This window comes from Eublepharis macularius, chromosome 1 (assembly GCF_028583425.1).
Source record: "Eublepharis macularius isolate TG4126 chromosome 1, MPM_Emac_v1.0, whole genome shotgun sequence".
Taxonomy (NCBI): Eukaryota; Metazoa; Chordata; class Lepidosauria; order Squamata; family Eublepharidae; genus Eublepharis; species Eublepharis macularius.
Window position 1 is genome coordinate 113,232,043 of NC_072790.1, and position 27,621 is coordinate 113,259,663.

Below are 27,621 nucleotides of genomic sequence, written 5' to 3' on the forward strand. Positions count from 1 at the left end.
AAATATTAGGATAGGAATATTGTCCTGACATTTCCAGAATGACTTTCTGATAAAATAACAATACCTCATTATATAAGCATGTCCTTGCTTATTTCTTGCTACAGAATTAAAATGATAATTTTTACCTTAACATTTCTAAATGTGATTATTGTTCTTGCCTGCAGGCAGAGTTAAATATATCTTTTTTTCCTTCCAAACTACTGACAGTCTTGTAGACCAAACCAGAGTTCTTTTTTTTTCTTTCAACAGGAACCTCCACAGTAAGCCTCATTACTTCTTATTTATGTCAACTTTACTTCCACATTTGGTTACTATTTATTTATTTAGAAAATTTCTATGCCGCCTGTCCAGAGAACTTTCTTGAGATGGTTCTTGTTTTAAGATAATCTCTAAAGCTTGCTTAGTGAAGAGTATTGAAACACTGACAGTCCTAAATAGAGTTACACCATTGATTTCAATGGATTTAGGGTTGCAGTGTTAGCACCGCCGGCGCCAGGGTTTCTGGTGCCTGTGGCCACCCTCCTGTGCACATACGCACAGTGTGCACGCATGCCCCCGGACTGCGTGATGACATCATCACACAGCAAAGCCAGGCCCATTGGCCAGCAGGTGGCTGGGGCAGCGCAGGGAGGCTGCCTGCACTCCGCACGCCGCCCCGGCCACCTGCCGGGCCTAGCCTGCGGCTGCTGCACCCAGCCGGGGGTGTGTGGTGGTGGCGGCGGCGCGGGGCTGGCCGGCTGCAGCAGCAGTTGCGAGCCAGGCACGCCAGCTCCGTGGCATGCGCCTCCACCCCAGCAACCCCTCTGGCGCCCCCTCCAGCCCCACGGTGCCCGCCTCACCACCTCAATGGTGGCACCAGCCCTGACTGTTAGTACTCTTGAAAGGCAGCTGTTCCACAAAACTGATGATAAAAATATTTTTGGCATAGTTCTACACTTTTTAAAAGATTCTGGTTTATTTTTTCTCTGACCCTTTGTTTTGTAATATGTATTTAAGTCTCTTTTGCGATCATTATCTTTGTATCTTGAGAAAGTCCCGTAAGTTTTTTGCTTTTCCTTGCTTTACAGCTACAAAAATGTATATCAGCAAAATGGAAGCACATTTCACAATAAATCAGTGTCACTAGAGTATATAATTGGAAGAGAGTTCAACAGTTCCTAAAATACTTGGATATACAGGTCATTCTCCAGTTATATACCAGTTCATAAACAACTACAAATATCAGATTTCTGAAGGTGGTCGCTTCAAATAGTTTAAATAATTTCTTGCATGACTTTGTTTATACCTTTGGAGTGTTCTCTCTTAAAAATTACTTAGTTTTGAAGTTTGAAAAAAACCTTGTAGGTTTCTACCTGCTCTCTGCCTATGCCTTGAATTTAGAGATGTCTGCATTAGAGAAATTTCATGTATCACCATTGATGGACACCATTCTTGAATTATTTGGGACATTGTGCCCTCTAACCTTTGCCATGCTTTGACAATATCTGTTTTTTTAACTTTTTTATTGGATTAGAAATATTTTAATATCCATTACAATCAATCTCCTTTAAATATTCCAATTCTAACCCCCTCCCTTCCCCCCCTTTTGTTGACTTCCAACAGTTTTCCAACCCCTTATCTATTTTCCCCTACTCATTTCAAACTTATTGTACCTGTTAAACATATACTTTCACTCTCTTCTAAGCTTATCTATTATATCACAGTGCTATCTCTATTTCTCTTCCCATTTAACTTAACAACTAAATAATACATTTCTGGCATATATTCTTCAATAATCATTTTAGTAGCCTATACTCTATCTTACTCATTCTGGTCTCGTCTATGGGACAAACAATTTGTCCCTCTTTATACATAACTTTAAGTACATTATAAACATGGCATGCATTCACTATAAGTCAATCAATTTAACCCATACTCCATATATTACTCTTTGCTTCCTTCTATATATCTTATCTTCATACTGTTTTGATTATCTAATTTCTCCATTATGCCACTCTGTCAAAGATAGTCAGTCACTTTAACCCATATACACATTCAGCATAGGTCAATCAATTTGACCCATATTTTGTATGCTACTGTATATTTTCTCCCCCTTTCTTATATTCATTCATTTTAATTATATAAATTCTCCATGATACCATTATCTGCCAGCAATGAAATTAATTAGTTTCTATCCTTATAGATCTTATAATAACACCGCTATTACTTAATACTATATATAGTAGTCAAATAAAATAATTGCTTAGAAATTTTCAGTTGACTCTCCACCCCCCGGTATAGTCACTTCTCTCTTCTTTTGTTGTATTTCAGTAATTTTCAAACTGCCACAGTTCTCCTCCCACCTCCCATTTTTTCACCAAGTACTGTTTCAGCTTCTCCCAATCCGTGTTAAACTGTCCTGGATCAAGGTCTCTCAATTTTCTTGTCATTTTGTCCATCTCCGCCATGTACAGCAATTTGTAAATCCAATCCTCAATAGTTGGCACTTCTTGTACTTTCCACTTCTGCGCGTACAAAAGTCTGGCCGCTGCTGTCATATAAAATAGCAATGTCCTGTATTGTGCTGGAATATCCTCCATTCCCAAGTTCAGTAGCAGGAGTTCTGGGTTCTTATTAACTTGAAATTGTAAAATTTCACTTATTACTCTTATTATTTCTCCCCAGTACTGCCTAGCTACCTCACAAGTCCACCACATGTGATACAAAGATCCCTCATGCTTTTTACATTTCCAGCATTTGTTAGACATATTCAAATTCCCTAGCTTTGACAATATCTGTGTGGAAATGATGGCTTGACCTAAAACAACAGGGCAACTCTCATGTTATTCACTAGGTTACAGTCATGTCCAGAGGTGGTTCTACTATCAATTTACCTTTTGTGACTGTTCTTAGGGATATAAATGAAAATCAAAGATGTAATTTAGCTTTTTCTTCCTATTATTTCTACTGCCTTTCTTAACAATCTCCTCAGTGTCTGATTAGATGATACAACCCCAACCCAACTTATATTTAATATGTGACCCTGCACTCACTTTAAATGGGAAGGGGAGAATTGGTTCCTAAGCTTGTGCACAGAGACAGGAAAGGATTCAACAACAACAACAATGTTCTACCACCGTTCAGGATGACTTAACACCCGCTCAGAGCGGTTTACAAAGTATGTCATTATTATCTCCACAACAACAAATACCCTGTGAGGTGGGTGAGGCTGAGAGAGCTCCAAGAAGCTGTGACTGACCCAAGGCCACCCAGCTGGCTTCAAGTGGAAGAGTGGGGAATCAAACCCGGTTCTTCAGATTAGAGTCCCACCACTCCTACCACTGCACCAAACCGGATCTCTTCATCATTTCCTCCTTTGCAATCCACATGCTTTTACCAGTAGAAAAGGGGGCAGAACTCGTTTATCATACTGCCAGTTTCAGGTGTTTGCCCAGAAGACATGTGGAAGTGGTAGTAAGACAAACAGCACATACTCCTACAGCCCTTTTTTGGTAGTGAAAGCATGTGAAGCAGAAGTGAGAAAATGATAAAGCCTCTGGTGCTGCCACACGTGTGTTCAGAAGCTGATCCCCCTCCCCCTTACTCTCTCTCTCTCTCTCTCTCTCTCTCTCTCTCTCTCTGTTTTTAAGGTGAGTGCCTGGTCACACATTAAATGCGAGTTGGGTTGGGGTTATTTCATCTAATCCCCAACCCAGCTTGTGTTTAACATGTCATATAATCAGAACTTCAGTTTCCCGCATTGGGGAATAGTGAGTAATATACACAATGAAATGACATTACCATCCCTGCTTTCTTGTTGGTGGGTCTCTCTTAGACTCCTGAGAGCGCAGGTGTTCTCTTGAGTTCATCATCATGTCTTCCGTGCAGTCCCATATGTGCAAGTCATCCACAAACATTCTAAAGCTCCTAGAGGCGTGAGGCACTCGCCTAGCTCTTTCGCTTGCTTTCCCCACAAGTGTGGCTATAAAAGATGGGGCGAACAGCTCCCTCCCTCAGTTCTTCTTTTGCCCCCACTGAAGAAAGTTGCCTCTCCTCTTCATTCTTTGGATCCATTGTGCTTTATATAAGTTCGGAGCTTTGGTTCCAGGGCGTTGAAGGCCCTTTTCATGAAGTATTCCTTTTGTGGATTAAAGATGGCACAATCAGATAGGCACAACAAATGCCTCTTCAGTCTGAGCAAAGGCCATGACACCTTGTGGTGTGAGGTCTGCAAACAATTCACTCTTAAAGTGCATCATGAAAGCACGTTGCGACTCAAAGCAGATTTTTGGGAGTCAGCCCTGAAGGGTTCTACGGACTCCAACCACAATGCCACAGATAAAGAACCACAGCACCCAGAACAAGCCTCCTCGGTTCCACCCAGAATATTCGGCATCTGACATGTATTTGTTATCCGCCCTGAGTATTTGTTATCCGCCCTGAGCCTGCGAAAGCAGGGAGGGTGGAATATAAATATAATAAATTAAATTAAATTAAATTAAATGGCTCAGAAGGACCAATTGGTTCTAGCCACGTCTTCCTCAGTTCCATCCCGGTGCCAGAGTCACCAGCTAAAAAGGCTAAGGTCAAGTTGAAGCATGTCAATAAACCCTCGACATCGAAGTTACACAAGAGGAAAAAATCCTCTCCTTTAGGTCCAATCACTTTGGTTCCTTCAAGTCCATCCAACTCCAACTCCCGGACATCCCTCTGCTTTAGTTCCATCTCTCTCACAGGATAAAATTCCTGAAGTCATTGAACCATCTACAGCCATTTTCCTGCTGCCACTCTCTCCAAAATGGGCTGTTGAAAGGCAGGGAGGTTGCTCAGTTTTGTCTGATAATAATGATCAGCTAGAACTGGCTCATCATCAAAAACACCATCAGTTCCATTACTCTCTGTATGGTTCCTCTTATCATTATTATGCATATGGATATGAAGGCTTGCCAGGTATGTATCCGCCTCTTCATTACTTCTTTCATGATGGAAACCCATATGTATGAATTCACTCAGAACCAAGGCAAAAACAAAGCCTACGTTGGTTCCTAGCACTGTTCCAGAAGACAACACTGCTCTGGAACTGACATTGTACCTTACTACACAAACTGATGCTGATGTTGGTTCAGATTTTGCATCGGAAACATCTCCACCAGAATTCCTTATTGAGGACTCTGCCATTTCTCCTAGTGAGGATCTCTGCTTATACACCAAGCAGTTAGTTCAGATGGTGAGATCTTTTGTAATTGTGGTGAACTGCTCTGCTCTAACATCTTCAGATCTTGTCTTCATGGTCCTTCTCTCAGAAGCAGGCAAACCTGTAGTATTTTCGCTCATGCAGGGGATGCTTGACATGACTGAAAATGTGTGGTTCAAACCAGCCCCTGCGTCAAAAAACCTGGACAATATGTGTAAGACCAAACTAGAAGGGTCAGATTTTCTCTTCACTTACCCACCCCCTACCAATTCCATTGTCACTGAGTTCCTCCAAGGGAAAGGCCTCCAAAAAAGCACAGGCCACTTGGCTCCAATTGATAAGGAAGGCAGAAAACTAGACATACATGGAAGAAACGTTTATGCTTCTGCAGCTTTGATCTTTAGAACTGATAATTATGAGGCTATTATGGTCTGCTTCCAATTTTTTTTTTTTGGCAAAAATTAGGCCCATATTTGAATCTACTTCCTGATGAACAGCAAAGACTCTGTCAGGCTCCACATTGTGGTCATCAAAGCCAGAAGGGGGTGCTCCCTCAAGGTTGGCCTGACTCTCCAACAGGGCTTAGGGATGGCCTCAGAATTTGGGGGGAGGAGGGGGGTTTACCGCACCTTCGCCCCTCTCTTCCTCAGTTAGGCCAACAGGCTTCTCAGGCTTACTAGCTTATCTCACACCTGCTTTTTCTCTCTTGGTTGCTTCAGCTCTCCTATCTCCTAACTACCCTCACCAGTCTCCCCTTGATGCCCATTTTTATGGGGCCTTTCTGGTGGGAATCTCTGCCTCCCCTTGGCTTTGCCCTATCTCTAGCATTTCCACCCCGTCCTTGGGTAATTGTCAGCTAAGCTAGCCTATTGGGGAGCCTCCCCTGGCGTCCCCTCATTCAGGGCTCCTCCTCCGGGATGCCCTGCCCACCTGTAGAGTGGGACAGACTGGGTCTCATCAGGTTCTGTAGTGTTGCTGCCACATGGGCAGGGTGCATCATTTCCTGGCCTAGAATGGGCCTCTGGCCTCTGCTGGCCTGCCTGCTCTGCTTGTGACCTCCCCTGGCCCTGCTGCTTTGGTGGGGATCAGAGCAGATCTTGCCGCCATGCTGGAGGTCTCCCCCAGCTGAGTCTCTGCTTGCCAGGCTGCGGTGGGCCTTGCCGGCTTGTTGGCCATCTGTGCTGGTCCTGCTGCTTCTCCCAGGGCTGCAGTGGGCCTGGCCATTGTGCCGGTGGTCCCAGCAGGCTTGGCCACCTCTCACTTGGCCATGTGGACCCCATAGCCAATTTGGCAGCCGCCGACATCTCTGCCACTGGCTGGTATACTGGATGCTTTTGGTGGTCCTGTTGCCTCCAGGCTGCTGTGGGCAGCCTCTCCAGACTCTCCCCCAGGCCTCCAAGGTAAGTCTGGGGGTGTGGGTTGTCACCCCAGGACACTAAGAGTCTGGGGGTGTGGGTTGTCACCCCAGAACACTACGATCTTGCAAGGAGAAGTTCTAATGCTCTCCAAACAACAGATTAACTTGGCCAGGCATATTAGGGATTGCTTATGCAGAGATGTAGCCTCCAGTATTTTCATATGTAGACAGGCGTGGCTCAGACATATTTTCATCTATTATGGATGATGCGCTAAAGAAGGTTAAGGATAATATGATGGCAGCTAGCTCCTTGGGTATCACACCTCTCTACCCAAATCCATTCAGTCAGAAATATTCCCCTCAGCCACATACACCTTATAATTTATACAATTGATTCCATTCCCAGCCATTGCACATGTCATCCAGAGGCTCTCAGTCTTCTTCTTCTACCTCTGCTCAGCCCTGTAGGAGGTACTTTATAACCAAGCCAAAAGATAGTTAGATGGTTCCTGATCCCCAAAGGATTAATCTGGCTTGAATAAGCAGAGTTTTTTATGCCAGACCATCTTGTGCCCTGCCAGGCAGCCGCTCACTTCCTCTGCAGGCCTGGGGGTCAATCACCCAGGAAGCTTGGGTGTAGTCCGTTGTCAACCAAGGCTATTGCCTGGAGTTCAAGGCCACTCCTCCAAACATGCCACCTCTGCCCAACTGTCCACCTCCCCTCACCCTGCTTATAGAAGAAGTGCAGTCATTGTTAATAAAAGGGGCCATACAACTGGTTCCATATGCTTGCACAGATGGAGTGTTTTCCTGGCATTTCATTGTGGACAAAAAGTCAGGGAGCTCCTGCCCCATTTTAGACCTTCATTCCCTAAACAAGTTCACAGTGTTCAAGAAGTTGTGAATGTTGTCATTAAAGGAAATTCTATCTCTGTTTAAAGTTCAAGTTTGGTTCACTACTGCTGGCGAAACGTCACAGCTGCTGGCGAAACGTCAGGAACTACAATGCCAAGACCACGGCTATACAGCCCGGAAAATCCACAACAACCACCTTGGTTCACTACTGTTGATTTAAAAGATGCATATTTTCATGTTCCAATAAATGTTCACTTCAGAAAGTTCCTTCACTTCCAGTGTGGCTCCAAAAAATATGAAGGTTCTTTTTTTCAGTCCCTCCTCTGCCCCAGATACCTGAAGTGAGCTGTGACTCACAAAAGCTCAAACCCTATCACAAATTTTGTTGGTCTTATAGGTGCTACTGGACTCTTACTTTTTTCTACTGCTATAGACAAACTAAGATGGTTACTCATCTTGATGTAACTTTTATTATGATTGTTTTATTACAATGTTGTTATCCGCTTTGAGCCTGCTTGTGAGCAGAACAGGCTACAAATTCAATAAATGAATAAATGAATAAATATTCTTCCCTACACCTAAGCATGACCCAGAGAGGTTTTTGCATATCCTGGATGTTAAACATGCTTTGTGCTTCAATTTGGACAGGACAGCTCCTTTCTGAAAGGACTTTAATCTCTTTATTTAAAGGGCCCCAAAAGGACCAGAAAGTCTCTATACAGACTATTTTGAATTGTGTAGTGTGGCTCATAAAGGCTTGTTATAAGCAGTCTAAACAACCATGCCTGTTGCACTTAAGAGCACATTCTATGAGGGCTCAGTCCACATCATCCTTCAAATTGGGCATCCCTCTTGTTGAATTGTGTAAGGTGGCCACCAAGTCTACGCCGTCTACATTATGCTATTGACATAGACTCCAGAAAGGACACAGCTGTAGGCAAGATTATCCTGAAGAGTCTCTTCCATTAATGAACTTCACTCCTCCTTCTGAGTAAGTTAGCTCACTAATCTCCCATGTGGGACTGCACAGAAGATACAGTAATGAAAACAGGGTTGCACTTACCTGTAACTGTTGTTCATTGAGTGGTCTTCTGTGCAAACACACATCCCTCCCTCCTTCCCTGCCATGAGCTCTTCTTTCTTACCTTCCTTCTGCACCAGTGGCTTAGAGAACTGAGGGAAGGAGCTGCTTACCCCAACTTTTATAGCTACACAAAAAGGTGAGGTAAGCGTCTTGCACCTCTTAGAGCTTTGGAATGTCCACCACTGGCTTGCACATACACAGTTCCTATGTGTGCCTGCACAGAACATCATTTGATGAACAACAGTTTCAGGTAAGTGCAACCCTGTTTTCTTGCCCTCCTGTCATTCTTCTGCCCTCTTTATTTATTATTCAGCTGTTGGGGCTCAAAAGTCCCAACACTTTTGAGGCACAAGTCTGAGGCACATCATATGGAATGAGTACGTCAAACTTCTTAGTACTTATTTCTTAACTGATATACAAGTTGAGTGTTGTGTGCTGTGTTCTACCACAATTTACTGCATTAAGTTCCTTATTATGGTTAATTGTTTCCTGACAGAGTTCTTGTCTATTATTCCAGAAGATACATAAGAAATAGAAATATATTTCTGTATTTCTGTAAAACTAGGAGAAAGTACTTCTGTTGCATGTGAAAAGAATCCTAAAAAAACAAAAGTTTAGTTCGCTACAGGTGACTTCAAAATATAGCCTTCAATGGGACCAAGTAATTTCTTTAAATATTAATAGTGAATTTAGGAGATTCCATCCTCCATTATGCATAGGAGTCCCTCAGGAAATTTATTTTGCCCTTTATCTCTCTAATATTTAGAAAACAATTAAAATGTGTTTGAGATATTAAGAGGGAAAATATTAAACAGATGGAGCTTGAATATTGAAAATTTGAAGATCCACAGAGATTAAACTTATTAAAAGTCATAAAAATAGTCTGGTTCTGTGGTTACAAAGCTAGAAACATTTCAAAGCAAGGCAATTCTGAAATGTAAAAATGGAATAATTGGACTAATTGGGGCAAGCTGCACAGGAGGCAAACAGTCAGCAAAACAGACATTGGGCATAACCATGTGGAAATGTATCTGATATGTAGAAGCTATTTTAAAGGCTTTTTATATGCTATATGCTTTAAAAAATTAGAATTATAATGGAATTATATTTAAAAAGTGGTATTATAGAACAAGTCTGTTAAAAATTCCTTGGAAGAATGTTCAGTTGTAGAAGACATTCCTGTCATTAATATTATTTGATGGGCAGGGGGGACTTTACTCTGCCCACACCTGTTTCCCATACATATCCATTTGGAAGTTTTGGTATTCTTGCTTCTGTTTGCCCTGATCCATAATTCTAACACAAATCTGTGGATCAAACTAGAGAAGGGAATAGCAAATCAATGTATGGTTTATGGCACTGGGAAGGATTTTTTCCTGATTTACATTATACCTGGTGCTGTCTGGTACATCAGAGAATAAGGTACACTTGTGATACTTGGATGTTTGCCACACACCAGAAATAAATTTGCAGGAGCGATTTAGATAAGGAAACTGGCACAGGAGGATTTAAATCCCTTGTCCCCTCCAGAACCATGGCCCAGAGGCAATTTGTCCTCGCCTGCAGTTGTTTTTAAAGTGTAAAAATATGCAGGAGGTGTGTGATCAAGTCTCCTGTCATCCTGTTTTGCCTTGAAATACAAATAAACTATAACATTTCAATAGTATATTTAATCATTCTTTGTCAAATTATAAGAAAGCATTTCCCTTTCACTTTAAGAAAATATGAAGAAAAATGTTAACTGATTTTTTAAAAAAATCTTTGTAGCAGATCTTTCAGGAGGGAGCCTCATCCTATCTCATAATTTGGCAAAGGAGGTCTTTCTTTTACACAGAAGCCATTTTGCAATCCAATTAGGGAGATTCTGGAATTATCAAATTTAGTTAGTTAGTTAGTTAGTTAGTTAGTTAGTTAGTTAGTTAGTTAGTTAGTTAGTTAGTTAGTTAGTTAGTTAGTTAGTTAGTTAGTTAGTTAGTTACCTACCTAATATACCACCTTTTCCCAATGGGGATGCAAAGCAGCTTGCATTTTCCTTCTCTGTTTTATCTTTACAATGCTTTGAGATACGTTAAGGTGAGAGGGTAAAACTGGCCCAAACCCAGAGAGTTTCCATGGCAGAGTGATGATTTAAACCTGGGTGACCCAGATCCTTGTATGACACTCCAACTACTATACTACTCTGGGTTTCCAATCTAATCATTATTATTGATTTCATTTCTAGCCTACTTTTCATACTGAGACTTAAAGTGGATTATAAAAGGAATTACAATTACAAAAGGGATTACAATGGGAAAAACAATTCAAACAATAAAGGTTTCTAATAAAGAAAACAATGCAGAGGGGCTAGGATTGAAGAACTGGAAAACAATGCAAACAGAGAAAAACTATTTAAAGCAGCAGTGTAGGCAAAAACGGTCTGAGGCAGGGGCCTCAGACAGTTTTTGAGCCTGTGGGCACCTTTAGAATTTTGAGATGGGGTGGTGTGTACCACCTCACAATGGCTGCTGCAAAAAGTGGAGCCTAAACATAAATGGCTGCTGTAAGAGGAAGAGCTGAACACAGTTTTCCCCTCCTTGCTTTGCAAAAGAATTACGGAAGGGGTATAAAAGCAAATGAAAGATAGCCCCAGTGGTGGGAGAGAAAGAGAAGGGAGAATAAAAAGAAGAAAAGTCTGAAGGAGAATAGAACGACAAGCCCACGTGATTACTAATAATCCTGATCCTCCATTGGCTGCAGCTGTTATTGCAGCTGTGGAAAACCCTTTCATTTGAAAGAGGGCATCCTGTAACAAGCCCTTACTTACAATGGCCTGGCCCACTTTCTGAAAAGCTCAGCAGGTGCCAGGGGAAGTACTGGTGGCACCATGGCACATATGGGTACCACATTGGTAACCCTGGGCAAAGGCAACAAAACTGTGTGAGGTTTAACATACCATGGTGAAGCCATGCTACAGCCCTTCCTAGGCAGGAAGGATCTTCACTCTGAGGTGCATGTAATGGTAACTAGATTTGATCAGTGCAATGTGCTGTATGATGGGATTGCCTTTTAATTTGGTCCAAAAGCTACCGTTGATATAGAACACTGCTGCCAGAATGTTGATTGGAGCAGGTCATAGGGACCATATAGCTCCATTCTTGTTCCATCTACACTGGCTCCCAATTTGTTTCCATGCCAAATTCAGGTGTTGTTGACCTTTAAAGCTCTATATGGCTTGGAGCAGCATACGTTTATAGCTGCCTACTGCCATATGAACTTACCTGAGCACTCTGATCATCTTCACAGGCTCTGCTTTGGGTGCTTCCACCATCTGAGGTTAGTCAGGTGGCAATCCACGAAAGGGCCTTCTTAATCAGTCCCGAAACTTTGGAACTTCCTCTCCAGGGAGGTTCATCAGTCTCCCTCCATCAGCTGAATACTTTTTGTTTGGTTTGGTGTTCCCTCAATAACTCTTACTAGCTCTCCTCCATGTTTATGTGTTTATATATGTGTATATGTTTATATGTTTTATTTATTTTAAATATTTTATATACATTTGTATTTTAACACCATTTTAATGTTTGAAATTTTTTTAATGTTTCAAACGTGTGAAATGATTAATGTTTCAGTGTTTGAAATGATTGGTGCCAGTTTGGTGTAGTGGTTAAGAGTGCGGAACTCTAATCTGGAGAACCGGGTTTGATTCCCCACTCCTCTATTTGAAGCCAGCTAAGTGACCTTGGGGTCAGTCACAGCTTATAGGAGCTCTCTCAGCCCCACCCACCTCACAGGATGATTGTTCTGGGAATAATAATAACATACTTTATAAAATGCTCTGAGTGTTAAGTTGTCCTGAAAGGTGGCATATAAATCAAATGTTGTTGTTAATTTGTTTAATGTTTGCTGCCTTGCTGACCTTGAGTTGAGTGGAAAGGCAGCATGGAAATGTGTTGGATGGATGGGTAGATGCATGGAGCATTGTATTGCAACAAAACAGAGGGTGATATATACCATGAACATTGCAATACACTACTGCCCCACACAGAATGACCACCTGAGCTGGTCCATAGTACCCTTGTTCTAACCACTTTATAAGGATGCCCTCCTGAAAATTTATATTTTGTATATTCAGCAAACCATAGAAGCATGGTGGTCTTCCTGATAATATCAGGCAGGCCTTTCTATATAACAGAAGATATCTAGTATTTAGATGTTTGCCATGGAGACCCTTCTTGGGTCATTTTCCAAATTTTACCATCAGTTCAGTGCCTTAGTTTGCAAAACAAAAATACTTTGTTGCTACACATTTCCTTCTCCATACTAATACAGATAAATAATGAAAAATATTTCTGAAATTATGTTTAATCACTAATCAGCATTTTCCTTGCCAGACTGCGCTCCTGACTTTTTGACATATGTATTTATAAATATCCATACATTTAAATTCTAACATATCTTTATACATTCTTAAATAAATCATTTTTATGGAGTAGGTCATCTTGCAAAAGCATCACTGTCATGCAGAGTATCTTGAAAGGAATATTAAATCGTACTCAAAAGAGGACATCAATTCTTTCAGTAGCTTATTGAATGTTATATTTCTGTCCTTAGTTTTTCATTTTAATCTGATGGTGGTGTATTATTTTTTATCTACAAATGAGTTTTCCCTTAAAATCAGTATGTTTATTTACTTCCACCATGTATCTCTCTCTCTCTCTCTCTCTCTCTCTCTGTCTCTGTCTCTCTCTCAAAATAAATTTTCAGTGTTGTCACGAATGTTGACCATGTTAGAGTTAATATGATTTCACAGGTTTGAATGGGCATTTCAGCTGTAGCAGCTGTCCCGGGTCAAGTTAATCTAATGAGAATAAGTAAAACACTCTCATTGTGCACTTCTGAGCTCATTGGCCCTCTTTCTTCATGCACACACCCTTGAAAGAAACCCCAAATGCAAGAATGAAGAAACTCTGGAGTTACTACAGAACAGGGAGAAGGCGATATCAAGGCACCCTTCCAGGGTCTTCTATTCAATTTCCTTATGATCACTGAGTTGTCCAGTAAATCTTCCCTTTGTGCAATTATACATTCCATATGGATTTGGATATTAGCTGAAAATGTTTACATTAACAATTCTATAAATACTAGGTGTCTCATAACAGAGGTACTAAAGAAACTTATGGGTTTTAACACCATGGAAATCCTTGACTTGAATTTCAGAAGATGTGATTGATATTCCTTTACTGCTGTTATATATCGTTCCTATGTGCAACTTTGTAGAGGTGACAGGGGTGTCAGAAAAGCTGTTCTTATTGGTATTTCATGTGATGTACAGTCTAAATTACTTATGTAACTATTTAATCATTAGTCCACTGATTACAAATTAATAGAATCTTGGGCTTGGAATGGAACCTGAGTTTAAATCCCTGTCCAGCCTTTGGGCCAGTATGGTATAGTGGTTAAAGTGTTAGTCTATACCTGTGGAAAGCCAGGTTCATATACCTGCTTCTGTGTAACCCTCTGGGAAACCTCAGGCCAGCCATTCTCTCTCAGCTAAAACTACTTCACAAGGCTGAAATGAGCTAAAATGAGGTCACTTCTATATATGCTTGAGTTCTTTGATAAAAGAACGTATTATCAATGTGATGGCTTATGAACAGTGCAATATACAAAAACTATATACGACACAATTTTAAAGGTGCCGCTGGAGAATACATCCTGTTATCATTTCACTTGCTAATAATTTTACAATATCCTTGATAAATAATCATAGGAACCAGTAAATTAAAAATTAAACCTTTGGTTTGTGCACTTTTTGTAGAAAATGAGGATAATCTAAAAGGCATGCAGAATAGGTTGAAAGATGCTGAGGAAAAGAATTCCAATCTCCTGAGAGCTTTGAATGACACATTGGGGAAACTGTCAGCAATTCCTAATGGTAAGTAATACCATTTTGTACAAAGTTTTCAGCATGAAAGAGATGCTTGGGACATGAATGGCCTCCAACAAAAAAATCCAAATGTATCATGTTTTCATTTTTATGGCTGTTTCTAGCCATAGTATTCTTCCTTTCCGCTGCTCTTTAATTTTTTTATCTTGAATTACTCTTTTTCTTCACTATGTGATCATCAGTACTTGTGAAATGCAGTCAGGGATAATCTTTTCAGTGAGACCATGTCATGCCACCATAGTACTTTATGTCAACACTACTGATCTTTTGATCTAATAATGCCATTACGTATTCTCTGATCAAACACTTATTTCCCCAATTGATAATATGACCTCTAAAAGGGTAAATGATCAGAACCACCCTGTGTGGGTCAAACGCAGTCCTTTACTTTACATTCTACCTGGCATTCTACCTGGCTCCGCAAAACCCCTATTAACTTTCCTATTATCTGTAGGAGGTGCCGAGTTCTGGACAGATGCTTTTGTAATTAGAGTAGTCAGCTTCTCTATATTCTCATAAATATTCTGCAAAGTCCTCACAATCAAATAAGTCTGCGATACTAGTATATTTAAAGTAGCAATATCCCCATTAACTTCCTGAGGAGATTCCACTGATTCATGTAAAGTATCTAAGGAAGGCATAACTTTATTAAATTGTTGAGAGTTCAAAAGGTTACAGTCTCCTAATATGTTATCCTCCACTTCTGTAGGCAGTGGGTCCACAATATCACTGCTCTCCTGCCAGGTATTAAATCTGTTACTCGTTTTAATATTAGATTTTTTTAAAAAAACATCAAGCTTAGTTTGTTTGGGAGAAGGCAAGAATGGGCATCAAAAGGACAACCTCTTTTCATACTCTAGCTATCAGATGGGTGGAATAAACAAGCAAAAAACATAAAAGACTCAAGTACAATTTAACAGCTCACTGTAAATAGTCACTGTAAAGTAACTATATCTATAGCTAACCTTAACGTGAAAGAGTGTGGAAGTCTCCCTGTCACAATCTCCTGTCTCCCCCACTGCCTCCCTCACAAAACTGAAAGACTAATTAAACAAAGTCAGCATCCTCTCAAGGACGTAGTAAAAAAAAAAAATCCCCAAACACTCAAGCCTGCCAAAGAAGCCACTTTAAGATAACGATCCACAACCAGTAAACCAAAAAGAATAAAATAAAAGAAATTAAAAGAAGAATTAAGGTTAAAAGCACTAAAAGCAAAATTAAAGAACTATTCATGGTGCCACAAAAAATGTCACCACCCAGTTCAAAGCAGAAATGCCACCAGTGAGATTTGACTTAGTAACTGAAGTCAAATGAAGCCCCATGGAGGGTGGGGAATGCATCCTTGTGTTGCCTGGTTAACCCAGTGGGTGATTCTGCCTGTCATTCTTTGTTTCACTGTGGTGACTTTATTCCCCGCTCACACAGCTGAACATAATCGGATAGCCATGAATATTGTTCGGTGGCCTCAGTAATGCCAGTATGCAGACCCTTTCCATGCATACACAGTGAACATTCCTGTTCAGGTTTTAGCAAAATATGACCCAAAGGACCTTTCTTTCGGCAGCCTGTAAATTGGGCTACAATGTCAGGGAACAGTATCAGTTCAGTGCCAGTGAAAATTCAGCTGCATTACTGGGCTTTATCTTTCCTCATCTTTTGAAACATATTATATATTATATTTTTTCTGTGTGCCTTTATATCCAGTAGGTTCTGTAAGCTGTTTTAGCTCTTTAATGATGCTGCTGAGCTGTGTGCCACAGAGGAAGGAATATATTCATTTTTTGCTTTGGCTTGGCAGGAGCTCTCTCTTTCTTGTCATTCTTAGAAGATCCATTCCAGAAGATATTTTTTCAGGAATGAAAGCTAACACACTGCCTACCTGTCAACCAATCCATCATATCCAAGATTTTAACATTTGCCCGAAGTATCTTTACTTTCTCTTACTGTAGAAGGATAGTATTGAGTGAACTATTCAGAGAGGAGAGTGATCTAGTGAAGGAAAAGTCATCATTTCCGTAGAAATATCAACCATCCTTTCATTTAAGAGACTGAAACTGATTGAAAGAGTTTACATCCAAAGTATATAAATAGCAGCCAGACTTTGATGCCAGTATTTTATCCATATAGGACAACCTGGCCTGACATCATAGAAGCATTACTGTACTTCCTTGTGGGAAAGAACTGTTCTCTGGCACTGAGGGACAGAGAGAAGAACTTAGCATCCTAACTTCTCTGTGCCAAATTGTGCTGCATCACAGATTTCTCTGATTCAACAAAGTTGTGGTCTAATTAAACCATCACACAAGCATCTGCGCTCTTCTCTTTGCCAATGCAGGTGACAGAGGGTTTGGGAGATATTTGTAACAAAATGAAGTCATACCCAGAAGCTGGCTTCCAGGAAAATAACACTTTCATATTTTTTTATAATGTGGAAGTTTGAATTTCAGACGTGATTCTTGAAAGTTTTTTTTTTAGTTCAAGTAATGTTTTTGCATTCTTCAAATTTTACAAAATGGATAGTACACTTCCTCTGAAGACAGTTTCTTGTGACATTCACACTGCCATCCTAAGCAGAGCTATACACTTCCAAGCCAACTGATTTAATGGCTTTTGAAGGGTATAGCTGTATTTTGGATGTACTTAAACAGCCAAATCTACTGATGACACAGTTCTTATCAACAACAAGTTCCCTGATGATACATCTGATGAATATAGTCTGCTCTCTCAAACAGTGATAATAGATCAGTTGTTGTAGATTTTCCGAGCTGTATAGCCGTGATCTTGGCATTGTAGTTCCTGACGTTTCGCCAGCAGCTGTGACTGGCATCTTCAGAGGTGTAGCACCGACAGACAGAGATCTCTCAGTGTCAATGTGTGTCTTGACACTGAGAGATCTCTGTCTTTCAATGCTGCACCTCTGAAGATGCCAGTCACAGCTGCTGGCGAAACGTCAGGAATAGAGATGGGCACGACCTGAATTACAATTTGAAAAAAAACCCCAATAATGGCGTTTGCACCATCGGGATCGGGCTGATCGGTTTCGTCCATGGCAACCGATCCAGCGGTCGGGTGGGGTGCTTGCTCGGGTCTTGATCGGATCGATCGGTTTCTGTTCTGGATTGCAGACACGCTGGTGCCAGCCATCTATTCCCGGGGAAACGGAGCCCTGGGGAAATGGAGCCAGGGGAATGCCTGAGCTGTTTCCCCTCCTTCTGTCGCCCTGGAAACGTGAATGGAAGGCCAGCTTTCCTTGATCAGCAGGGCTTTCTTCCAACCACGGAGCAGCCAGCAACGTGCCCGTCCCGTCACCATTTGGGAGAAGAAAGGGGAGAGTGGGGGGAGGGGTGTTCTTCTGTAGCCATGGGCACTCAAATCTCATCCCTGCAAAGCCTGAGAGGCAGCTCTTACGCCAAACACAGCCCTCCTGCATTGCAGACCCAGGCTTATTGTGAGTGAAAAGGTGGCTTCCTGAGAAAAATATAAGCAAACTGATTGGGAGAGGAATGGGTTAAGAGAGAGAGAAGCAGAAGCTGTTTTGCGCTCCTCCTGAGTTAATTTAGTGCCGTTGAAAGGGTTAAGAAGAGATCTCTTAGTGTTAACTCTTTCAAAAAACCCTTGCTTTGACAGCAGCTATCAAGCTGTTTTGCGCTCCTCTCCTAGTTCGTTCAGTGCTGAAAGAGTTAACTGAAAAGAGATATCTCTCTCCTCCTCCTAGCTTCTCAGCCCAGTGCCTGCCTGCTTTTTGCAAGAAGTTGGTATGTGATTTGATGTTTCATTTGTGTTTTTCCTATTTAAAAAAACATAGGATCCACGAGGATCCGTGTGGATCCTGGTTTTACTTTCTTCCTGTTTAAAATATGCTTTTGGAACACTGGCTGCTTGCTTTTAAAATCGGGTGGGATGGAGGATTCTATCCTTGCTTTTTTAAAAAAGCTGAACAACAAACCGGGACTCCACAGTATTGTAAGCCAAAATGTAATCTATTTTTCTGTATTATAAAGTGCAAAGGTGCTATAAATATAAACATAAATACAGAACATGTTATACAAAATCGTCTAGAAGTGCAAAAATACAGAGTCCAAACATTTACAAATGTATCACAATACTTTTGCTGTCCGGAATAATCAAAAATTTTTTAAAGTGCCAGTTGCCAATATTCTCCACAGAGCCGGTAGGTAGGGAGTTGTGCACAGTGCTATTTATTCACAGTCCATAAAGTTGGATGTAGTTAGACGAACGCCGACGGGGGTTTGCAGGCAAATATCATTAACCCGTTTCGTGAGTAACACGACTCACTTCCTCCTGGGCGTGAAGCAATTCGGACTGATCATACTGCGAAAGAAAATTAACTGTAAACTTCTAGCAAAAATTCATATAACGTAAAGTAAAGAAGCCAAAAAACTCACAGTATGTTACAAGCACAAAGGCATACTCTCCTACCGCTCCACAGGGTCGTAATTCACGGACATGTAACAAGTGAACGGACTACCGGTTGAAATAATCAAAAGGAGGAGGGGCCAATCACAAATTGGAGGAAGGTCTTTGCAGAGATTCAAAAAACTTACACTAAACCCATTATAAGTGGGGAGATTATAAGAAACAGGAGAAATTAATTTCTGAGTTCAAACCATGAGGTGACAGCGTGTTTAACTGAAAAATCCATTTGGATTCTAATTGCAGCAGCAATTTAGCCTGATCCGTAGCAAAGGGGCGATCAAGTTGTTCAATTACAGAAACCCTGAATTCATTGTGTGGGTGTTTCTGCAGATGAAAGTGATTAACAAGGGGCGCCTCCCAAATCTGATTCCTGATCCTAGATTGATGTTCCTGGATCCTAATCCTTAAAGGGCGAGTCGTGCTCCCTATGTACAACAAGGGGCACTGACACTGAATGACATATATCACATTTTCAGACTTGCAGTTTGAGTATCCACGGGAAAAGTGATCAGGTATTATTTGTTGTACTTTAACCATAAAGCTACATACATTGCATGAGCCACATATGAAATGCCCCTTCGGCAAAATGACGCGGGGTGGATTATTTGAAAATTCTGATCTCATCACTATATCCCCAATTGACCGCGTGCGTCTATAGCCGACTGATAGTCCTGATTCACAGCCACGGACACCACTTATAATGTGCCAGTGTTGCCTAATGATCGATGTTATTTTAGGGGCCAAAGTGGTGTCTTCAAGACCCCATTTGATTCTACTGTCCACCCTCCTTAGCCTGGGTGTCAGTAAATCAGCCCGATCAGTATTGTCAGCACATTGTCTAGCACGCTCAATCGTATGCCGTGGGTATCCTCTCGCTCCAAAATTCTCCCCTAACTCACAGCCACTAGAATTATAGAAGCAGGGATTAGTTGAATTCCGCTTCAACCGCAGGAATTGTCCCAGGGGGATGTTATCCCTGAGACTCCTCGGATGGAAGGACTGATAGTGCAAATAAGAGCACCGGTCCGTCTGCTTCCTAAAGGGGCGTACTGCCAATTTATTGTCTTTTTCAATGTAGATGGTAACGTCTAGGTAGTGTAGGCTGCTGGTGCTGCCAGTCCATGTAAATTCAATGTCAGGGTGGAGGGAGTTAAACCACCTCCCCAGTTCATTAGCAACATCCCGCTTCAGTAGGACAATGATGTCATCTATGTACCGCCTGTACAAAAGGATTAAGTCTTTAAAGGGGTTCTTTTCATCATCAAACACCCATTTGCTCTCTAAGGTGGACATAAAGATATTTGCGATACTAGGAGCAGCCGCGCATCCCATGGCCACCCCCTTTGACTGGAAATAATAATGCTCATTAAATCTAAAGTAATTCTTTTCCAGAATAATATCCAAAATATTCAAAAGAAAGGAGGTGGAGGGATGTTGCGCTTCACGTGTTAGAAGGGCATCCTGCACCACCAGTCTAGCCTCCTCGTGGGGGATGGAAGTGTACAGTGATCTCACATCTAAGGACATAAGATATATGGAAGGCGGAATCTCCACAGACTCTATAAGTGAAATCAAGGACATGGTGTCCTTCAAATAGGCTGGCGTATTAGCTACTAAAGGCTGCAAAAAATGGTCCAAATAGCGTGATAGGGGTTCCAAAATAGAATTAGAGCCAGAGAGCCCCTTTTTTAAAAAGCTGGCTGAAACTTGTTGACAGGGTGTCTCTTTCTCTCTCTCTCTATTTGGAGAGGCATGGATGGGTTAGAAACTCCCCCCCCCTCTGCTCTAAGTGCGTGCGTGCGTGTGTGTGTGTGTGTGAGAGAGAGAAAACATTCCCTCCCTGGGGAGAGGTGGCTCGTCGCCGGGTTAAAAACTCCCCCCCCCTGCTCTAAGTGCATGCATGTGTGTGTGTGAGAAAACATCCCCTTCCTGAGGGGACGCAGCTCGTCACTGGGTTAAAATTTTTTTTCCCCATCTGCTCTAAGTGTGTGTGGGGGGGGGGCGCCCCTCTGATCCCAGATCCCAGATCGGAAACGGGACTTGATCGGAGTGAATCGGAGATCTGGGGTTGTCACCAGCGTGGATCCACAAACAGCTTGATTGGTATTTTTTTTTTTATCATGCCCATGTCTAGTCAGGAACTACAATGCCAAGACCACAACCATACAACCTGGAAAATCTACAACAACTAAAGTTCTCCAGCCGTGAAAGCCTTCAACAATATAGTGATAATAGAGTCTATATTTATCTTTAGATAGACAACATACTCAACAATGGCAAAATTATTGATTATACCAAGCTACATCCGTTCAAAATCAAAGAGCTCTTCCCACAGTGGAATGTTTTTATTAAGCCTAACAGATTCTAACCAAGATGGCCTTGCATGCATACACTACATGGCAAGCTGTTTTGTGGTTCTTATTTTTTTCTTTCTGCCTACAGATACTGCAGCCAAGGTGCAAGCTGTCAAAGACAAAGCTGCACAAGCTAATGATACTGCAAATGATGTACTGGCCAGGATCAGAGATCTCAACAAGAATCTTCTTGGTGTAAAAGACAACTACAGAAAACTTACTGATGATGTGACCCAAACAAATGCTGCTGTAAAAGATCCCACCAAAAACAGTAAGATTTTATTTTTCTGTCTGCTCTTGTTTCTTCAGACACATTCTTTTGGAATGAAAAATAACTGCTAAGATATGACTTTATAGAATATTAGGGCAAAGACTATCACATCCTCACTAAACAATCAGGGAAAACACAGATATGTACACGTCTGTCCTATATTGACACAGGTATATCCAGGCAAATTATCTGTGTTTTAGATTCTTCATATACATCATAATTGTCAATACATTCAAATAATAAATTTGCTAAGTTCTTTACATGTCTCTATTCCTACGAAGAACTTAGTGAACAATCCAGAGAAGGTCTCCACTTTTATTCAATGGGACTTACTTCCAGGAAAGCATTCTTAGCATTGCAGCCTGATAGTGCTTAGGATTGCACTATAAGTCTTTGAATTTAAAAAATAGGAAACTCCTTGAAAAATTATTCCTAGAACAGTGGAAATAAGTGTAAGCTTTTGTAGTATGAGTGTATCTGCTAAACTTTAAAGGGGAAAGGATAAGAGGAAAATGCAATAAAGCTGTCTTTTTGTTGCGGAAGATGTATTATAGCCTCTTGGGTAATACAGCCATGTTGAGCATATGTTTTATGCTGATTCCTTACTTATTATGTTCTCTAAGTAGCAATATTTTGGAAATAGGAGAATTGAGCAAGAATGTCTCCAGCACAGCTTTTGTGACCTTTAGTGTAATGATGATATAAGGATAACCATTCCTTTGAAAGTCCTTTCTGTGTATTGCAAAATTTAAATTTAAATAAATTCAGTAAACCAAAGGTTTTGTGTATAGAAGCACTGAAATTCTATTCTAACAATTCTGTGTTCTGCATTTGGAAATTAACTAGTTCCATCATGCACAGGGCTCATTTCGGGGGGGGGGGGGGAACGTGCCGGAACACAGTTCCGGCAGTTCCCCAAAGAGGTCACATGTCAGGTGGCCCCGCCATTTGGGGCCCGTTTCAGCCTGGATTGGGGCCGAAACCGCCCGGATTGGGCCTCTGACGGGTGATGGATTACTCTCCCACTCAGCAGCAGCCTGATCCTGACCATTTGGGGCCCCTTTTTCGGCTGATTTCCTTCAGCTTTTTTTCTACGAAATGACCCCTGATCATGCATATATTATATACAGTTATATAATTTTGGAAGAGTTTGAATTTTGAAACATATGAAGGATCTGACTGAAGTCCTGTCATGGTAGCTATTTGCACTAAGTCAAACTTATTGTATCCCCAGTTGCATTTCTACTTGTGTACAAGAGTTTATGCAACCAAGTTCTAAGTCTTAGCCTTGGTGTTGCATAAGGTCTTGTGCATGTTTCTGCTTATGTATCAGTGAATCCAAGCCAGTAATAATAATAATGAGGAGGAGGAGGAGGAATCAGGAAATATCACATCTATACAGAACCATTGTTAACAAGAAGCAAAACCCTCCAGAGATTTTTTCCCTACATTCAGTAGCTAAATTTCACTAACTGTGCAATCTTATGCAGTTACTCCAGTATAAGCCCACTGAAATCCATGAGCTTAGACTGGAGTAACTCTGCATAGGATTTCACTAAAATTGTAGATCAGATATCCACTTTTGTAGCCAGGTGCTCTAATGTATGTGTCTTAAGTTGAAAAAAATACTGCACTTGTGCCAAATTAGAACAGTACGTTGTAGTCTGTATATTTCTCCGTGTTTCTGTCCAGTAAGCTTTTCAAATATGTTGATGTTCGTCTTTGAACTTATCGTCTTAAAAGTTTTTTTCTTCTTTTTTAATCTCCAAAACTTGCCTACAGAAATCAGTACGTATAAGGTTCTGATTTTATTATTCTTTTTAGTCTTATTTCTCTGTATGCTTTATTCAGGGCTTTTTTTCTGGGAAAAGAGGTGGTGGAACTCAGTGGGTTGCCCTCAGAGAAAATCATCACATGGCTGGTGGCCCCGCCCCCTGATCTCCAGACAGAGGGGAGTTTAGATCACCCTCAGTGGCACAGAGGGCCATCTAAGCTCCCTTCTGTCTGGAGATCAGGGGGTGGGGCCACCAACCATGTGACTATTTTCAAAAGGTTCTAGAACTCCGTTCCACCGCGTTCCTGCTGAAAAAAAGCCCTGGCTTTATTCCTTTTCTCAAATATGCTTGCATGGTCCCCATGTAAGATGTTGCATTAGAATACCTAACTATTTATACAGCGGCACTAACACAGCCTGTACTAGTGAAAAGGACACACATCAGCTAAGGAAGGGTATCGATGTTACATGTCTATTCACTTTTTAAAGCCACATTAGAAAATAGATAGAAAATGGCAAAAGATACACATCATTGTATTGGAAAGGTTAGATGCAATTGAAAATTTAGGAAACTGGGGAACTTCTTTGGAAACTCCGTTCACTTTAAATTCAAATTTATATATCCCTGTGTTACAAACACCAACTGCTTCTTTCATTTTTACTTGGTTTTCTTCCTTGTAATAAACTTGGTTGTCAGTGGAATCAGGACAAACAGAAGGGAGTGCTGTTTACAACACTGCATTATCAATAGTGTCCATAAGTAGTAATGATAACCACTAGCTTTGATGTCTTTTGAAAAGGAATATATAGGCTAATGGATATGGTAGTTGAATGAACTTTCAATCTTTACTCTAAGTACTAAATGCTGGACTTAAACAATGGGGCATAGCTGATATCATATCCTGTTTTTGAGCTCCTAGAATTATCTGGATATGTTTATATTCTTCAGCATTAAATGATTACAGAATATTCAGGCTTTTTGAAGCTACACTAGGAGTAAGCTCCCTGACATTAATTTTTTATGCATAATAATTAAAAGAAGTTTCTGTTGTCATGTGGTTTAGATTTTCTGATCTTCACACTTACTGAAGAACAAGCAGTGAAACCTTGAGGGCCGCTGAGGCTGAGGTGGCTGCTGGCCAGTGCAATAGTGGTGTGACTGGTCCATTCTCTAAAGTGACCATCCCCAAAGGCCAGACACCAGGCAAACATGCTGTAGTGGGGCCACATGAGCCAAGACCATGGCAGTAACTGTGCTGTTATGCCCACAAGATGTCACAGGGGCATAATGACACAGCCGTGACAGACAGGAGGGAACTAACCAACCATAGGTGGTAGCCATTGGAATCCAACCCTGCAGACATAGGAAGAGTGGTGGGGAGGGGGCCATGCACTGCTGGGCCATGTCCATAGCACACACACATCCCAAAGACACAGACCTCTGCCAAACAAAACAGACGGTGCAGTACCAAAAAGGGGGGGGGGGTCCTACCACCCTTACACTAGGAACAATCGGTGTACAAGAAGTAAGCCCCATGTTATGCAATGGGGATGACCCCTTGGAAAGTGGATAGGGAGAGCAAAATGAACACAACTCTTGCCATGGGTGCCCAGCCCTCACTGGCAGGAGTGCTTCCCAGCACCACAGCTAGAGTGCCAAGTGTGGCCCCAGGGAACACCTTGGGTGACCACTGCCATTGCTGCAATTGGTAGAACAGGAGGAGGGGCTACAGGGATGGGGGCCAGCAAAAGGCCATGGATCACCACCAACAGGTCTGCAGGCAGTCCCTTAGAGCATGCTTGCTGCCCATCCATCTCCCCAGCAACAGCCACCAGTTGTTTGAGGTGCCAAGTAACCACCCCTGATCCTCTGTGAGTACCTCCAAGCACTGCTGAACCCAGGTCACAGCATCCATCCATTTGCACCAAGTCTTCAGCCATTCTCTTCTCAATGGCAACCCTCAGGGGCCAGAGGGTGGGGAATATGCACTGCACTGGGTGTGGGCCCTGTCCCAGGGGGGCCAGGCAATAGCTCTGAATGCCTAGCTCCAATGGTGACCATACCAGCTGCATCATCCAGGGCCAGTCCAGGGCACAACAGCGCCCTAGCAGCCTCCACACATCCCCGTGGCTCCCACTCCCAACTGAGGACATGGCATCCACTTGCTTTGGTGCCTTGTCTACAACAGCCTGGGCACGGATGAGCAGCCAGAGACTCCCTGATTCCTAAGATCTGGAAGATGACCAATCTGACCTCCACAGCCTGTCCCAAAGGAGTGAGGGCATGAAGATGCTCCACAACACTGGCAGAGGTGGTCAGGGTGTTGGAGCCTTGGGGTAGCAAGGGCCTGGCCTGGATGGGTCTGACAGGTCAACTGGGGGGGGGGGAATCAATGGGCCCACAACAGCACCAACATCCTCATCTTCTGGGCCCATGGTGAGGTCCACAATTCCAGCGTCTATGTGTGGTGCTGCCTCATCACTGGCCTTAGCAGCTGATGGTTCAGCACTAGCCTCCTTGCTGAGTCACTTGCTGTCATGATCTGGCTGTGCCAGGAAGACCTAGCAAGGCCTCAGAAGCCTGTTAACAGTGGGAGTAGGCCTGCCTACAATTCCCAGGAGCCCCTGGGCAGTTTTGGTGCCCTTTTTGGCCAATCAGAACACAGGGGGCTAGTGCTATAGAAGTCTGGGAGGAAAAAAAGCCTGGGTTCTTTCTCTCAGGGAGCAGGCCAGAGGAGGTTTCTGCTAGGGGGAGAGGCCCTCACCCAGGTAGGGTGAGAAGACAGGTCTAGCAGACAGAGGGACAGGGAGTTCAGTCGCGCTAGGGCCTTTTGTTTATTTTGCTTTCACCCATCTATTGTTGCTAATGCACCTTGCTTGCTTGTTTGTTTGATATTAACTGTTTGTTATATCAAACTGTAATATCAAACTGTTTGTTTAATATTAACTGACCTTCTTGTAAATAAACTGTTTTGTTTGTTGTTACTCTGCTGGTCCTCACACCTGTTTATTGGCCAAGCTATAGAGGTCAGAAGGGTTGGGAGGGTACTCTGGGCCTTCCCAAGGGACCCTAAATCCCAGAGTGGTGGCAGTGTAAGGTGGCTCACCCCACCTGAGGCATGACACTTGTCTACAGGAGGAAAGGCATGAATGAGTGGGTTGCAAGTTGGGGAAATCCCTGCTGCCACTTCAGGGGCCACAAGTACACATACCCACCAGATAAGGCCTCAACAATGCAGCTACCCTCCATGAAAGATGGGATCACTGCACATACCATGGCATCAGCACTGAGCATGCCTTCCACCCACCGATAGGGAACATCCTCAGCCATGAGGATACATGCATGCTCCCAAGCTCGCCCAAAGGAGTTGTTCTACCACTTCAAGTCAGTTACTTCTCTCCAGTCAGTGTAGCTCAGGGTTGAGACCAGTTCTGCTGCCATGTGCGGTGAAATGCCTCATGAAGCTTCCTGTGACAGTAGCAAGGGCCTCACGACACGAGCATGCTTCACCAGCAACACATACAGCAGCACCTTCTTCATTTTCATCCAGTTAGGTTGACAGTGGGCATTGCCACCCACTAGGCTCAGCACAGCCATGGCAACATGCTGAGGGCTGGGCCAGGCACCTCCAAACCACAGAATGTATCCCTCTCTCTTGCTGTATATGAGATGGATGCAGGATAGCAGCAGAATGCCTTCAGGGCACAGATGGAAGAATGATGGAAGGCGATGAGGCCTGGTTTGCAGGAGGGCACCAGCCATGGTTCCTGGGGTGCAGGCAGGTACTTCACAAACAATTAATGCTTCTAACTAGCTCTTCTTCCACTTCCTTAAGTGACATCATTGTGCTTGGCAGCGGGCATACTCCTATGGTTCACAGAGGCCCAAATTCCTTAAGTGACGTCATCGCGCTCACTTGGAGCATGCTTCTGTCAAAATAACTTCCAGGTAAACGCCAGGTTTGCCCGCTGCCAGGAGGGTAAGGGGACCTGGCAACCCTAATTTGGTACCACATACCACCAGAACAGAGTCCCCAAGGTAGTGAACACCATGAGTTTTGGCACCACTTTTTTCAGAAAAAAGCACTATTTGAGTCTTACTAAATCATTCAAAACCATTATAAAGCCATTATGAAGTTGAAGAGTGAGGAAAAGACAGAGGAGATGAGCTGCAGTGTCTACTCCCTGTAATCACAGTCACATCTAAAACCTACAGTTGTTTTAACCCAAGGCAATTATTTTATTTCTCTGATTTAAAATCGCATAACTAATGACTGCTAACTGGTTTAGCAAATAATGAAAACTAATGAAGTACCATTTTGATCTAAAATGTTTTTCTTAAGACAATGATAAAAGGTCCTGAACTCTGAACATTTAACTTCTGGCTTTTCCA

At 42.3% G+C, this 27,621-nt stretch overlaps 1 protein-coding gene across 1 annotated transcript in view; it reads left to right on the forward strand.

Annotated features, from left to right (window-relative positions):
- Positions 1 to 27,621, forward strand: part of LAMA2 (laminin subunit alpha 2) — a 703,642-nt gene that overhangs the window by 579,226 nt on the left and 96,795 nt on the right. Inside the window, exons 42-43 of the mRNA XM_054974995.1 lie at positions 14,264 to 14,380; positions 21,272 to 21,454. Coding sequence (XP_054830970.1) covers positions 14,264 to 14,380; positions 21,272 to 21,454 — 300 coding nt within the window. The remainder of the gene's footprint in view (positions 1 to 14,263; positions 14,381 to 21,271; positions 21,455 to 27,621) is intronic.